The sequence below is a fragment of the Dunckerocampus dactyliophorus genome, chromosome 3, assembly GCF_027744805.1.
Source record: "Dunckerocampus dactyliophorus isolate RoL2022-P2 chromosome 3, RoL_Ddac_1.1, whole genome shotgun sequence".
Lineage (NCBI taxonomy): Eukaryota > Metazoa > Chordata > Actinopteri > Syngnathiformes > Syngnathidae > Dunckerocampus > Dunckerocampus dactyliophorus.
In genome coordinates this window covers 1,262,608-1,278,230 of record NC_072821.1, presented here as the reverse complement: position 1 = coordinate 1,278,230, position 15,623 = coordinate 1,262,608, and the positions used below count along the sequence as shown (strand labels likewise).

Here is a 15,623-nt window from a genome sequence, read left to right as displayed (position 1 = left end):
GAAGACATCCTCGCCTCCTTTTTTACAGTCTGGACAAAAGGAGGTCAAAGGTCAACTGAGGATAGTATGAGCCTCATTGCGTTGGTCCTTTTAAGAGACGACTTGTCACAAAGCCAAATAAAAACAAAGGTGTATAATATTGTCTAACTTTTTGACAAATGTTTGTTTTAGTTTGTTGAGTGGGGTTTGGTTTGGTCTTGAGCACAAATACTGAACTTTGGGAGGAAGAAAGAAACCTTTCTTAATCCTGTGCAGACAGCGCCGTCTAGTGGGTAATTAGGGAGCGGACATCGTTCCCGCTTCAGTTCCAACAGTTAGATAGATAGATAGATAGATAGATAGATAGATAGATAGATAGATAGATAGATAGATAGATAGATAGATAGATAGATAGACGACTAAATGGGCAGATAGGTGCAGTTTTGTTTGTTTAATCATGTACTTAAACCTCCCTCGTTACATGCGTTAAAACCGTGAAGCTTTAAGAAATCAACGCTAGATGTCGCTCGGCTTGTCTCAGGAGTGTTTTGTCCTTATGCGGCCGCCGTACGAGTGCTAGCAACATGGCGGGTGACGGTGACAAGAGCCAGGATTTTGTGACTTACGGGACACCCCTGGAACCTCTGGAAGAAGGTAAATAATGTTTGGGGCATTTATTCTGCATGTTGTAGTTATTTGTGTGGCAGGGAGTCCTCAAAATGATGCCGCGAGAAAGAACAGCTTCGGGCTTGTACATGTTAGCTTAACTTCAGGCAGAGCTTTGTTTTGTTTTTACGTTCATGCGAAGATAAACGTGATACATGCGCACGATGTGCTGACGACAAACACATAGATAGTTATCAATTACGAATGTATAAACTGAATAGAAAGAAGATCCCTTGGCGACAGACATTGCGCCCACTAAAGTTTTTGTTTGCCTTCCACTAAGCTATTCGCGTTAAGACTGAGGCGTCTGTGTCTGTGTTTGTGTTACACTGACACGTGCGTGTGGGTTTCAGACGAGGCCCCGAGGAAGCCAGTCCCCCTCCACGAGCAGACGGTCAAGGATGAAAAGGGGCGGTACCAGAGGTTTCATGGCGCCTTCACGGGAGGATTTTCTGCTGGTTATTTCAACACTGTGGGCTCCAAAGAAGGTCTGCTTACTTCCTTTTGAAGACACTTTCTAAGAACCCACGAGGCCGATGGACGACTAACAGCCGTCATTGGTCGTCATGTGCTTTAGTCAACTTCTTACAAATGGCGTGACGTTCATGTGAATGTGCGGCATTGCGCTGACTGATTCGAGTCGACAGCTTCCATCTTTCACTTGTGTGCTTCATGTGCTGTTGTGACTTCAGGATGGACACCGTCAACCTTTGTGTCGTCACGACAACAGAAGGCGGAGAAGCATCATGCCACGCCAGAAGACTTCATGGATGAGGAGGTTCAATCCCCATCTCCTTTTTAACCAGCTGGAATTCTCCTAGCGGTGCCGACGCTGATGCAATGTTGTTACTGTTGTTGCTCTCAGGATATGGGCGAGCATGGCATCGCCCCTTCCCAAATCACCACTACACAGCCGTTTGCTTCCGGCCGCAGCGTGGGGGACAAGGCGAGGGCGGTGAACGCTCAGGCGGCGCTCATCCCAGGAGACACTATGTTGGAGGAACTGATTGCCCCCGCCAGGTAGCTGCCGTAGATTGACTGAGAAAGAACCAACTCAAATCGATTGTGCTCTCATGTGGCAGGTCTTCGGTGGGCGTCGAGATCCTGACGAAGATGGGCTGGAAACCGGGACAGGGGGTGGGGCCTCGTGTGAAGAGGAGGGCTCGCCGCCAGCACACAGGTAATGTATGGACGAGCTGCCGTGCCGCCATGATGGACGTTTGACAAGAAAGCACAAGAGTGTTGTCTCTCATGCCAGCAGACAGCACCGCCAGAGTGTACAGCTGTGCTCCGCCCCCCACGGGCTCAGAGGGTTCAGAGGTGAGTGGGCTACCGGAGGTTTGGGGCCGGACCAGTCGAGTTCTGATTGGCACTGTGTCCAACAGGAGGAGGAGGATGATGATGAGGAGTTTGCTCCTGACAATGTGACCTTCGCCCCCAAAGATGTAAGCGCGGTGGACTTCACCCCCAGGACCGGGCTTCAGGGTCTGGGCTACAGCGGTTTGGACCCGGCCCTGGCGCTGCAAGCCAGGGGAGCCAATGAACACATCGACTTGTTCAAGCCACACTCGGACTTGAGGAGTCGACTCTTTGGAGAAGCTTTGAGCAGCTCACGGCGAGGGGGCGTTGCTGGCCAGGTGAGAGGTGTGGTGTGCGTTTTTAAAAGGAGGACGCTCACCGCTCTAAATGCTGCTCACAGGCTTTTGGTGTAGGGGCGCTGGAGGATGAGGATGAAGATGTGTACCACAGAGACTCCATGTCCAAATATGACACAGTGCTGGAGGGGGAGGAGCCTGGAGACGGGCTCTATGGATGGACGGCACCTCAGCACAAGGCCCGAAAACCAAGTTAGAAACTTTTAAAGATCTCTCTGCAACTAACGAAGAAGAAGAAGAGCAGCATATCGTTACGTGGCATCCTGGTGGTACATGTGTTGTGTTTTCAGACCACAAGGAAGCGTCCTACGTTGGCAAAATCTTGGAAGGTTTCACGCTGGCACAGAATCCTGAAGAAGACAAAACTGTGAGTGACATCTTTGAACGTCTGAGCGTCGACAAATTAACCTTTCTTTATCTGCCTGCAGATCTTCCGTCCTCCAGTGCTGCCTGCCAACTATCGTCCCGTACATCATTTTCGCCCCCCAGTGGAGGTTTCACACGTGACCGGTATCAGTGCGGCACTGGCCAAAGCTCTGAAGACATCCAGGGGTCACATGGTCCAAGAGGAGCCTGCACAAGGAGGACGCCATCAGATGGTTTCCAGCCAGAGGGGGACGCTGCTAGGAGAGGACTCCTTGAAAGGTAGGAAAAGAGCACTGCGCTGCCCCTAGTGGAGGCTGACGTGATGACAGTGAGTGTCCAGTGGCATCACAGCCAGGACCTTCTCAAATATATGATGATAATGATGTCATTGTTTGGCATAGGTGAGATACGATTGGTTCTCAAGTGATGACCCTCTTCTTCCTCTCCAGGTGCCACTTCAGTCATGGAGCTGCTGAGGCCGGAAGACCGAGAGCGACTGCTCCGCCTCCGCAACTCATCTGGGGCCGCCCCAGCAACCACCCCTGCACCGGCAACCGCCCCGGCCCACAATCCCATGCGGCCAGCGGCCTCAATGCCCCAAAGCGGCGGCGGTGGCATCGCCTCATCCTCCAGTTTGCAGCAGCAGCAGCAGGCCATGGCGGCGTGGAAAGGACACACCTCCTTGCACACGTTCAAGCCCTTCGAGAAGAATGCCAGCAAGCAAGCTCGCTACGACTCGTACCTGAGTCGCCTCCAGCTGGGAGACAAAGGTGCCACCCCCATCATGCATTTCACCTTCAAGCTCCTCCCCTCTCACACATGACTGCCCCAACTGTGTGTGAACATCACTTGTTTTCTTTTTTTTTTTAACATCTCAGAACTTAAAAATGTTATATGTGACGTGTTTGTGTGTGTTCAGACGCCCTGAACCAAAGTTTGGATCCAGCCATGACGGAGTGGGAGCGCAGCCGGGAAGGGGAGGAGTTTGTCCGAGCCTCAATCTTGTACCGGCCCACTTCGTCCGTGCTGTCGAGTCGCTTCACTCGAGCCAAAAATCAGGAAGACGATGACGACCACGTGGAAGTGGATCGTGACGAGGAGGTATGACCACTGAGCGGTGCCATGCTTTTGATTGTCTAAGATGTGTAGTGATGTGTGTGTGCGGTCGTCAGGGTGACCTGGATGACAAACAAGCGGCTGTCAAGATGAAAATGTTTGGACAACTCACCAGAGAAACGTTTGAATGGCATCCCGACAGAATTATGTGCAGGAGATTCAATGTGCCTGACCCCTACCCTGGGTACACACACACACACACACACACACACACAAAGTAGCTCTTTGATTGGACCGTTTCATGTCACATGTCATGTGACTGTCATTGCAGCTCGTCCATAGTTGGTCTTCCCAAAGTGAAGCGAGACAAGTTTTCTGTCTTCAACTTCCTGTCGGTGACAGAGAGCAGCGAACGTACAGGTAAGCAATCATGTGACTTTCTGGTCTGTGTCTGTAGTCATGTGATGGCAGTAATCATGTGACATAATTCCTGGTCCATGTCGGTAGTCATGTGACTTACTTTCTGGTACAAGGCCATTGTCATGTGATGTACTTCCTGGTCCATATCCGTAATAACGTGGCGGTGGTAGTCATGTAACGCAGTTCCTGGTCCGTTTCAGTAGTCATGTGACACACTTCCTGGTCCATGTCTGTAGTCATCTGACATGCTTCCTTGTCCATGTTCATTCAGCCCCAGCAAAGGCTCTGCAGACCAGCAAGAAGTCCAGATGGGACCAGGAGGGGGATAAGAGCGACCCACTCATAAGCGAGGCCACAGAGCAAACAAGTGACACCAAAGTGGACCAAGCAACGGAAGCGTCGTCCAGTAGAACTCCTGAGCCGACAGCTAAAGACAGAAAGGAGGTACATGTTCGTTCATGTGAGGACTTTCTCCTCTTTGGAGCAGGAAGTGAGCACAACTCATCCCAGGACTTCCCACAGGACGGGAATGGGAATGCGGATGATGTTGAGGATGAGGATACGGAGGAGGAAGAAGATGAGGAGGAAGAGGAGGCGGAGGAGGAGAGCCGGCCCCCCATGGACCTGTTCAAGGCCATCTTTGCCAGCTCCTCCGACGACAAGTCCTCCTCTTCGTCAAATGAAGACAGTGAGGAGGAGGAGCCAAAAGAGGAAGGAGTTAAGTCGGAAGCGACGAACCTCTTCAACATATCATTGTCTTCGGTCGTGACGAGCAGCGTGGCAAACACTGTGACGACGTCAGGGTCAAATTCCTTGCAGCAGACTGGTAATGTCCTTTTCGCCTGGGCATGAAAACATTCATTGTCAGTCGCCGATCCGATGTTTGATATTGAGAATATTTTTTAGCGGCAGTTTTCCCTCACATGCCGTCAGAGGAAGTGCTCGAGTTTGGTCCCAAGCTCCCGCCTCCGTGGTTCGGTCCCGGTGAGCCCCACAGGCGCCGCCCCCTTTCACACGTTCCATCTCGTTGGCTGATCGATCATCTTGTTGTTGTTCCCATGCAGGCAGGGGACGCGCCACCTCGCCGCGTGAGTGCGAGAAGAGCAAAGACAGGAAACATAACAACAAGAAGCAACACAAACACAAGAAAGACAAAAAGGTACACTTTTATTGTGAAAAGTCATTTTTTTGGAGAGCTGACATGAGTTTGTTCCCCAGAAGAAGAAAGCTAAGAAGCACAAACACAAAGTGAAGCAGCAGCAGCAGCAGGAGAAGAAGATGAAGAAGAAGAAGAAGAAAGAGGAGACGTCCTCCAGCAGCTCAGAGCAAAGTGATGGTGATGGTGATGGAGAGATGGTGTCCACAGAGGAGCTACTGAAGAGGTCAGAGGTCCCTGACAATCCTGCGAGTAGGCCATGGCCTCTTACTAATACTAATTATACTTGCAGGCTGAAGAGCGTCACATCATCATCATAAATGGCAGCAAAGTGACCTGTGACCCCATCACATTGGAACTTTCTGAGCACTGTTTTCACGTGTCCTAGGGAAAAACTGAACTGATGACATCATCATTTGAAGAAAGTTTGTTTTTTATTGTTTGACAGCGGTAAATAAACAACAGTATCATCAACAATGCAAGGCTCATCAGAAGACACTCTGCTGCAGGCAGCGGCATCCGCAGCCCGCCGGGCACTCGTCCTGGTGGCGGAACCAGTCCATCATGTGACCCGTGTGCCCGCCGTGACCGCAGCTGAGACAGAAGTGGGAGGAGCCCCGCACGGCCACATGGCACACGGCGCACTGGAAGGTGAGGCGCTTGCACACGGCGCACTGCGTCCCCCGCGCCTGACTGCGACAGTGGCAGCAGAACACGCCAAACTCTGCGAGCACGGAGTCGAGACACACAGGAAATTAGCGTCGATGCAGAACGGGAAGGAAGCCGGCGCGGCAACTCGGGCCAGCGACCTACCGACGCCTTGGTGCGGTTCCGGCGGACAGGAAGCAAACTTGAGAACATCGGCTCGTTTGTCTCGGAGGCCCCAGCGGTACAAGATTTCACTGTAACACTTCTTGAAGTCGTCAAACTGCAGCGTGTTGGTGGGGTCCAGAAGTCTGCGGGTGACAGGAAGTGACATCACAGCGCCATCGGAACATAACACTGCGTGTGGAAGCGGGGAAGCCACCTCTTGTTCATGTCGTGCTGCTCGCTCTCGCGTTCGCGTGGGTCAGCGCAACCCTGGTTGCTATAGCGACCGTCTTCGGGGGAGGACTCGCTCCAGGAGTTGGCGTGCTCAGAGTCCCGAGACACGGACGGGAACGTCAGCTCGGAGGTGAAGCTGGGCTGAGCAACGGTCACATGACATCACGTCCTGTACAAGATTGTCTTGCAAGCCAGGATGGTGCTTAGGGCGTGTGACGACTTACGTAGCGTGAGTGAGGGGGCAGGAACACGGGGGAGCGAGACTGTGACGGACCGTGTGGCGGGTGACAGTCTGTGAAGACGCTGCACAGCATGGCGAGAGTCTGAACGTCACTCATGTGACTGTAGTGGTCCACACTGAGGGTGAAACCCACCACACCACGTTAAACCCCCTTGTCATAGTTGCTGCCTCGATTACACTAAACTGTGTTGCATGACACTAAACATGATTCTTACTGGCTCATGGAGGTTTGAAAACAACTCACAGAGTGTCCAGCAGGTGGCGACCAAACGGATGACTCGCCCAAGGAGCGTTCGTGTCGGGGTCTGAGTCTGGACTCAGGTCACGACTTGTTGCTGCAGATGCCAAAGCCCACACCTGCGCGCGCGCACACACACACACTTGTTGACATTCATTAAGTTACATCAGTTGCTATGGCGACGACCTACCTTGGCTACATCTCTACGTCCGGCTGCCAGCGCGGCGGCTGCATTCTTCTGACACGTGTCCTGGATGTCACGCATGTTCAGACTAAGGCGAGGGTAAGACATCGGGTGACAACAAGGAATGTTGGCAACTGACAACAAGGAATGAGGCGTTCACTGACATGTAATTCTCTCCAAGGACTTTGTGGACAGGAAGCAGGCAGGAGATTTCCTGGATGATCACCTTCCCTGCCAACTTGATGGACCGACTACCGTAGTCTGCCCCGTCCCTCTTGGTCTTAAAGCGGCGAGATTTCTAGAGGACACGGCTTGACTTAGTTTTGCTAGCTTGTATCGCTCTGTTCTCCCAGAGCCCCTAAACGAACCAGCAGCAGCCCGAGTGGTTTTGTAAAAGACCATGTGACCACTGAAATATCTGATTTGTCATTGCAATGGCAAACAGCTCAGCTCGTGCGCGTGTGTGTGCGTCACCCGCTCTTTGTAGTAGAAGGACGAGATGGACACGGTGTCTTTGTCCGAGCGAGTTGGACTGCTGCTGTATAGACGCAGAGCGCTCTGAGACTCCGAGCGGATCTTCATGGGGGTCAACACACCGCTGTGATAGGCCGACAGAGCTGACAGGGACCTGAGACACACACACACACACACAGGTGTTAGCTTAGCTTAGCACAAAACCTGCGAAAACGGAAATGATCAGTGACTGTTACCTTGGAGTGGGCTCAGTGGGTGGGGCTGAGCGGTGCATGGTGATCGGTCGTGTAAAGTAAACCAGACAGCCGGTTCCACAGAACCGAGCCCCTGATGTGCGGGGGAAGGGAATGTTGGCGTCCTGCAAAACGTGTGTGTGTGTGTGTGTGTGTGCGCGTCAGTGGCGGTCGTGTGTCAGAGTATTTCCAGTGACTGGTACCAAGAGGAAGTGCTTTGAGTCACATACCTGGTATGATCCATATGTGTTGGTGACTCGAGGAAACGCCTGCAGCGCTGGAGCGACAGGATTGGACAGGACGAAGGGGCCTGAGGACGGACTGTCATCCTGCGTCTGAGGAAGAAATGGAGGTCCTTTTGTGTGTAACATTAAGGTCGTTGAAGACGCGTGATGGGGACGTTCTCACCATGTCCGACTCGAGACAGGACACGAGCTGTCGGACACAAGGTTCTAGACAGTTCTGGTTCCTTTTGACCTTCTGCAGGGACATGTCGGTGAGGATCTGAAAGACGAGAGGATACATGAGATGCACCCAAAGATGTCAACGTGAAGACTCAGGAGCATCCGTTTGTGTCGTACTTTGTGGATCTTGCTCTTCATTGCGGTGGAGATGGTCGTCGGGGAGACAAACTGGAAGGTAGGGGCGCAGTTGTTGGGATATTGTCCTGGGAATTTCATCAGCAGTCGAACCTGATGACTCCCAAAATGAGCCGACACCACACAGCTGCAGTTCATCGCGTCCATCTGTCCCCGCCACCCCCAAAAAATAACGTTGGAATCTCCACGTCCTCCAAATTGTTTCATCTCGGTCTGTCCACGGCTCACCTCCACGTTGACGTTCCTGATCTGCAGGTTGACCAGAGAGAATTCCTGCTGTAGCGTCTGAGGGAGACTTGACGACGCAGCTGAGTCCAGGCGACCACCCGAGCCTGCCACGCCATCTTGATCTGATTGGCAGAGCGCAGGTGGAGTAGGGACAGTGAGATACAGAGGGAGAGTGGACAGGTGGACAGACGTGCGTGTCACCGTGCAGGTGTTGTCCAGCAGGAATTCTGGTGTGTTGTCCGTCAGGGTCATTGGACGTCAGCGACTTGTCCGTATCCATGTTGAGAGACATTCCCTCCATCAAGTCGTCTGCCAAGTCGCTGACACACAGCTGCATGACAAGAAGTCACAAGTTACGTGTCACACGTGTGACCAGGATCACCACAAATCACCTTTTGCAGCTGAGGGTCCACCCGCCAGATCCTCAGAGTCTGATCTCTGGACCATGTGACCAGTTGGTAGTCTTTAGTACCTGAGACACAGGACACAAACAAGGAAGTGCACTGACCCAGTCGCGAAAAGAGGTGGAGCCTCGACCTTAGCGTGCACTGACCTTCCTTCTGCGGCCTCCATTGGAACTCAAGAACGACGTCGTCGTGTCCCACAAAGGCATGGACTGGACTGTTGAGGTCCAACGTGGACCACAGAAGAAGGCTGTTCTCGCGTCTCAGCTGAGGGACCATCACTGTGACCAGGCCATTGGAGAACGGCTGCACGCACGCACACACACACAGGCACACACACACACACTAAATTGCAGTTTGTTGTTGTTGATTGTAGATCATCACCAAAGTTCTCACCGTATAGCGAGCCTTCCAGACTGGCACCTGACACGAAAGGATGTTCAGGTACTTCCTGGGCTGTCTGTAATCCCAAAACTACATGCACACGCGCACATGCACGCACACACACACCATCCACGTGATGACTGGGAATGCTGGGAATGTGGTAGCTTCAGTTCTTGTGTTCACCCTCACCCTTACTGAGTTGTCCTGGCTGCTCGTGGCCAGGATGAACTCGTTGTCCGGGTGCCAGTCCAGACCGTGGATCTTGGACAAGTGGGCCGCCACGTACTCGGCAGCCGTGTTGGGCTTCTGCGCGGAGAACAACAATACACACTGCGACCACACACGAGATCACGTGTGAGTCAACATGCGCCACTGTGGTTCTCACCCTTCTGTCCCAGATGCGAACATCACCATCGTGACTGGACGCCAGCAGGTTCTGGTTCCTGCGGTTCCATTTCACCTGAGACGCACCCGCTGAAACATGACACACAAGAACATCCGCTTTCGCCTGTAGTCATAATTTCTGTGATCAAGTTCTGAGTGTTGTTACGTGTTCTCACCAACAGCAGACAGAGCCACAGCGGGCTTCCGCGTGTCTCTGTGGAGAAGAACATCATTCATGTCAAAACCGTAGGGTCAGCAGCTGTCCAGACCTTAGCGCGTCCTTCTCTACTACCTGGTGTCCCAGATGTACATGTATGTGTCCACGGAGCTGGTGACCAGGAACTCCGCTTCAAAGCACGACCAGTCCAGATCACTGCGGCACACACACAGTGAGTCCATGTGGACCTGACTGGCGGACATCTTGATTAAGTCATTACCTGATTACTCTCGTGTGTCCTTGCAGGGACGTGTGGACATCTCCGGCACTGCCATCCTTCCATGAATATAAGTCCACACGCTGGTTGCTCTGGAAGTCACACCCAGTGAGACGAGTCAGACGGGAAGTGAGTCTACATGAGGACGTGGGGAGGAAAACTTACCGAGGCGGCGAAGATATGCGAGTGGGACTTGTGAGGGTTCCACTGGACCGTGCCCACGTCCCACTTACTGTGGCGAGCCATCTTCCTCGCCAGCTCACACGGCGCCTCCAAGTTGACCATGTACAGGAAACGCCGCCTAATGGGGAGGATAGATAAGAGGGTTACAGGAAGTAACCTTTGAACTCAGAGCAGCCTGTTTATACAGTGACTTACCCAGACAGCACAGCATGGGAGCCCAGACAGTCCACAGACATGGTGGTTGCCTGGCAACACAAACAACATGGTCAGCAGGAGACGGGTGGGATGAACGATGACGAGCTGCGACATCCTTCTGAGTGTAGCGTGTGGCCCGTAACCATGGTAACACTAGAAGCATCTGTGTCATGGCGTCTTTGTAAAAATGAAGTTTGTTCCTGTCACGTGACTTGCTTTTGTAAAGGGACCAAAAATGTTCAACCAAATTGTGAAGTCGTTCCACCCTTTTAAACTCAAAGGTTACCTCGCTAAAAGTTACTAGCGTGTTTTTTTGTGAAATTTTGGACTTTGATGCGCACTTGCCTCTGTCGGCCACCGTACAAAAGAAGTAGTATGCGATTACTCATTCTGAACTTTCCTGACTACTACTACAGTCTTAAGACTGACATATCGTTCTTGATTCGCCTCTGGACCAAAGAGTCTGAGAAAGTATTGAAAGTTGACTTAGGCGGCCAGCAGCTGCACCCCATGTGAAATAAGAGTCTTATAACAAAGAAACGATCTTTAGAAACCGCACACCTGTGCGTCGCGAAACTCCAACACCACATTCTCGCTGCTCCACCGCGCCGCCATCTTGATTCTGCTGCCTCGATGTCAACAAAGAGTCACATGACACATGCCAGTCAATGACGTCACACACACGCCTCTCCCCAACCACTGAATTTAAACTTACTCATACATTCACTGTTATGCTTGACTATTAACACTTTTCATCATTACAGTGTGTTCTATATTTAGCAATGTGTGCTATATTTCGGCTGTGATAGCATGACAGTTACACGTGGCAGCGAGGTCTTCTCTGATTGGTCGGTCACGAGTGTGTCATAAATCCAAGATGGCGCAGCCCCTGGTGGAGCATGTTGTCGCAGACGCAGGTGCTTTTTTGAAGAAAGCGCCTCTCCAGGTGACATTTTGATATTGTTGAACCATGAAAATACTCATTGTGAAGACAGCATTTCGGGTGTTGGCTGTTTATTAAGTACTGAGGGCCGCATGTAACCTTATTTTCGACGACGGCCTGGGCGTCGAGTCTCGTCTTGTTTCCACGCAACAACAACTTCGTGACACACGACCGACTTGATTAGTCCTGTTAGTTAAATGAAAATTAATCGTTTTTTACTACAGTTAAACTTAAACTACCGCGTTCAGAATACCTTTTTACATTGTGGATTGACTACAGGGAGCGCTGTATTTGAAGTTGTCTGCGTGCGCATTTCTGTCTATATATAGAACAAATACTGTGATCTGAGTCATTCAATGACATGTTGATAGCGACATACACACTCAGCTTGACAATGATGGGGGACTATATAACATTTAATAAAGAAATATATACGTTTAAGAGAAGTACAATGAGCGATGGTGATGTGATGAAATTGAGGATAATGTGATAATGGGGGTGATGATGATGATGATGATAGGACATCGGGAAGAACATCTACACGCTGAAAGCCGTAGTGGACGAGATCCGAGACAAAGCCACTAGGAGAAGTTTGGCCTTCCTTCCCTACCAGCTCACCTTCAAAGAGCCGCGTGCGGACGTGGTCAGACTGGGTAAGGTCACATGAGGAGGTGGCGGGGCTTGCTTGACCTTGACGTCGACACTGTTGTCGCTCAGTGACGGAGTTTTCCAAGAAGACGGGAGACTATCCTAGCCTGTCGTCCACGGACATCAAAGTGCTGGCTCTGACCTTCCAGCTGGAACAAGAACACGTTGGAACGCAGAACCTCAGAACAGAACCACAAGCTCAGGTCTGTGCCACCTACCCCCATGCACCCCCCAAACCAGTCACCTGCCTGGCTTCTTTTTCTATTACTGCTTCATCTTCTCTTACCAGGTCCGTGTCACCAGCACGCAGCGCCACCCGGAGACGCTCGTCAACGTGGCAGGATTCCACTTCCCCTCAAAGGTCAGAGGTCATCTCCTGAGGTCACCTCTTGGTGCTTTCTCCCCAAACAAACGTTGTCTTTGCTGTGTGACCCGCAGAAGTCCAAACACGCGTCTTCCAGAGACGCTGACAAGCCACGTGACACGTCCAAAGAGTCTTCCAGGGACGTGTCATGTGACGCGCGGCGCGTGTCAGAGGAGTTTAACACGTTCCAGTTCTGGAGAGAACCTCTCCCAAACATCGAGGCTGACCTGCTGAATTTGCTGGTGAGGTTTGAAAACGGCCTCATTATTTGGGACGGGAGTGTCTCACGCTGTGTTCTCTCTCTCTCTGTCTCTGTCTCTGTCTCTCTCTCTCTCTCTCTCTCTGTCTCTCTCTCTGTCTCTCTCTCTCTGTCTCTGTCTCTGTCTCTGTCTCTGAGTCCACCGCAGCTTTCGGAAGCAGATGGCAAACAGGAAGTCACAAACATGCACGCGCCGCCTTGCGTGTCCACCTGCGACCAGGACGACAACTTTAACAGCTTCCTCTTCTGGAGGGAAACGCTGCCCCCTGTTGACGACCTCTTGGCTTTACTGGTGGGTGGACGCAAGTTAGTTCCGTCTTTGCGATGATCTTAAGGAGATGTTGTGACGTCCAAGAAGGAAGATGGCGTCCAGGAAGCTGACGGGAGCTCAGAGGAGAACCAATTGGAAGAAGACAAAGAAAACGAGCCAGAGGATGAGGATGAGGATGAGGATGGAGATGGAGGGGGTTGGATCACACCGAGCAACATCCGCCAGGTGAAGATGGACTCGCCTGATTGGACGGCAGCAACCGAGGTCAAAGTGGGATGCCTGACCACGGACTTTGCCATGCAGGTGAGTGGGGTTACCGTGGCAACCGAGGCCTCAGACAAGCACACATTTTGACTGGTGGACTTGTCTTTGTAGAATGTTCTGATCCAGATGGGCCTCCATGTTGTGTCCGTCAACGGAATGTTGATCAAACAGACCAGGAACTACATCCTGCGATGTCACGCCTGCTTCCAGTGAGTACCCGAGTGTGATCAAGCAGCAGGTGCTTTGCGCCTGATGGCCACTAGAGGCGCTGTGAGGCTACGTTTGTTTGAAATGGAGGCGCAATGGAAGCTTTATTGTGAAATAAATATACATATATATTCTTCTAATTACTAAAAGTGCACTTTTTTGGGGAATTTTGGCTGTCATCCACAATCCTTACGTGATACTTGAACGACCTCCAGGCAAACCCGGTTTCCTCCACCGCTGGCAGTAGCTATCACAAGTAAATTTTTTTTTAGACTGTTAGCAACTGAAAGATTATAGAACAGAGATAGGAGGCGTATAAAATATCATATGAAAAGAAGAATATTAAAAAAATATGCACAAAGGGAGGAAAACCATGTCAACAAATTGCTATAGGTTGAAAAATCCTCCCTCCATCCTGCGGATGAAGTAAATGTGCAAGCAAAGACTGGTTTCGCTTTTGATTACGTCGAACATGAACGGGTGCTAACAAACAAGTTATCGGACATACACATACAAAAAATCATCTAGTCATTGCTTTTTCAGGACCACCAGCAACATGAGCAAAGAGTTTTGTCCGAAGTGCGGCAACAAAACACTGAAGAAGATCGCTCTGACGGTCAGCGAGGACGGCAGCATGCACATGCACTTCTCCAAAAACCCCAAAGTGCTCAACCCCCGCGGCCTCAGGGTGAGTGCACGCACACAGATAAGCTCACACCTAAGCTAGCATGCTAACAATAAATATGATGTGTGTCTTCGTCGTGGCAGCACTCGTTGCCGTTGCCTCAAGGGGGCAAGCACAGCAACAATCCCCGCCTGACGGAAGACCAGCGCTTCCCTCAGCAGCGTTTGTCGCGGAAGGCGCGCCAGAAAACCGACGTGTTTAACAAGGACTACGCCGGTGGAGCCTCGCCCTTCTGCGAGAACGACGTGTACAGTCGAGCCGCCAACCTGCACATCCGAGACGTTCAGTGTGGGGCGGGCCGACGGCGTGCCAACCCCAACTGCGCCCGCAGGAAGTTTGTCAAGAAGTGAGGAGGGCGCTCTCCCCCAAAAGCCATAACTATGAAAGAGAAGACATCCTTTGATTTATTGAAGACACCCAGAGGACTGCAATCTATCCGTGGTGTTGGTTTAGGGGGGAGAGATTGTGTCAACGATTCTGCATAATTGTCAGTGATGTAAAGCTGAGTGGAGATGTAAAACCTGAGTGTTTTTGTGTGGGCGGCTTAAACTGAGCTTTTTGGTTTATGCCAAGGGGCCACCACAAATAAATGTACAGTCATCCCTCGTTTATCGCGGTTGATTGGTTCCACACCCGACAGTGATAAGTGAATTAAACAACATTCCTCATTCAAACGGAATATTTTTATAGCCCAGACATAGAAAGCCTGTTTACGACCTTCTAAATACGGATTTTACACATGAAATAACACCCCTATCGTCACCTTTACACCGATTTTGTGATAAATATGTTTCGGTGTTGGACAGGAAGTGATGTCGGGGGTTCAGTGAGTTGACTTTTAGTTTGTGGTGGGTTACGGCCGCACCAGTAGCGCATATTATTATTATTATGGTTATTACAGTTGTGCCTGTTGTGAGAATTCAAACCTGCAATAAAAGCCTGTTGTTCTGGTGATCAAGTCTGGTGCTTGTGTGTCTTGCCGAACATTAGAGTCACTAGGGGTGTCCCAATCTGATTTTTTTTTTTTTAGAGTCTTGCCGATCCGATACCGATTCTCTATTTTAAATCAGCTTTTGTTACAAGCATTTGTGGAACTGAATATGGTTATGAAAATAGCTCTTCAAATCATTAAAAATAATGCAACCAAAGTACTGCTGAATTGACTTTTTTGTTACACAAAAACACCTCTGCAAGTCAGGTCCCTAATCCAATAAAAGTCCATCCAACAAAAGACAAAATTTGAAAGAATGGGCATGCAAAATACCTTTTCGGGTAGGCCTAATCATGTGACATGGTTATAGATCCATTTGTGGTGTGAACAAGAATTACTTTTTTTTTTAACAAACTCTTCAGCGCAATAGTAATTTATTGACGGTCCCTAGTATAAACCAGCGGTTAGAGCAGCACTTCCCGTGTGAACAGTGGGACATTTTTCATTGGGGTGGCCAAAGTGAGACCA

General features: G+C 50.8%; 2 protein-coding genes across 11 annotated transcripts; one reads left to right on the top strand and one right to left on the bottom strand.

Moving 5' to 3' along the window:
• The first annotated feature begins 471 nt into the window (after positions 1 to 471).
• Positions 472 to 15,295, top strand: nob1 (NIN1 (RPN12) binding protein 1 homolog). Of its 7 annotated transcripts, XM_054771046.1 has the most exons (22): positions 472 to 633; positions 999 to 1,133; positions 1,338 to 1,423; positions 1,511 to 1,665; positions 1,728 to 1,825; positions 1,904 to 1,965; positions 2,031 to 2,282; positions 2,345 to 2,492; positions 2,591 to 2,667; positions 2,729 to 2,945; positions 3,116 to 3,436; positions 3,586 to 3,767; positions 3,839 to 3,966; positions 4,054 to 4,142; positions 4,414 to 4,586; positions 4,665 to 4,968; positions 5,049 to 5,126; positions 5,207 to 5,301; positions 5,361 to 5,524; positions 5,591 to 5,949; positions 9,894 to 10,100; positions 10,175 to 11,374. In XM_054771046.1, the coding sequence occupies exons 1-20, from the start codon at positions 564 to 566 to the stop codon at positions 5,616 to 5,618; spliced, it is 2,862 nt and encodes a 953-aa protein (XP_054627021.1). In that variant the 5' UTR covers positions 472 to 563; the 3' UTR covers positions 5,619 to 5,949; positions 9,894 to 10,100; positions 10,175 to 11,374. The 7 variants fall into 7 exon arrangements, with proteins under 7 accessions (XP_054627021.1, XP_054627024.1, XP_054627027.1 ...); XM_054771049.1 differs by having other exon boundaries at positions 5,364 to 5,524; positions 5,591 to 10,100; positions 10,175 to 11,381; XM_054771052.1 differs by having other exon boundaries at positions 1,907 to 1,965; positions 5,364 to 5,524; positions 5,591 to 10,100; positions 10,175 to 11,380.
• Positions 5,617 to 11,237, bottom strand: wdr59 (WD repeat domain 59). Of its 4 annotated transcripts, XM_054771044.1 has the most exons (25): positions 11,085 to 11,225; positions 10,524 to 10,573; positions 10,311 to 10,446; positions 10,149 to 10,237; positions 10,004 to 10,084; positions 9,888 to 9,925; positions 9,713 to 9,801; positions 9,517 to 9,633; positions 9,340 to 9,417; positions 9,093 to 9,249; positions 8,932 to 9,011; positions 8,741 to 8,870; positions 8,540 to 8,661; positions 8,294 to 8,458; positions 8,121 to 8,216; positions 7,943 to 8,047; positions 7,716 to 7,837; positions 7,480 to 7,633; positions 7,170 to 7,303; positions 7,012 to 7,093; positions 6,828 to 6,940; positions 6,567 to 6,699; positions 6,326 to 6,483; positions 6,112 to 6,254; positions 5,656 to 6,022 (listed from the first exon to the last, which is right to left on the bottom strand). In XM_054771044.1, exons 1-25 carry the CDS (start codon positions 11,136 to 11,138, stop codon positions 5,787 to 5,789), a joined length of 2,862 nt encoding a protein of 953 aa, XP_054627019.1. In that variant the 5' UTR covers positions 11,139 to 11,225; the 3' UTR covers positions 5,656 to 5,786. The 4 variants fall into 4 exon arrangements, with proteins under 4 accessions (XP_054627015.1, XP_054627016.1, XP_054627018.1 ...); XM_054771041.1 differs by having other exon boundaries at positions 5,622 to 6,022; positions 8,932 to 9,249; positions 11,085 to 11,231; XM_054771043.1 differs by having other exon boundaries at positions 5,622 to 6,022; positions 8,294 to 8,661; positions 11,085 to 11,231.
• Positions 15,296 to 15,623: the final 328 nt, after the last annotated feature.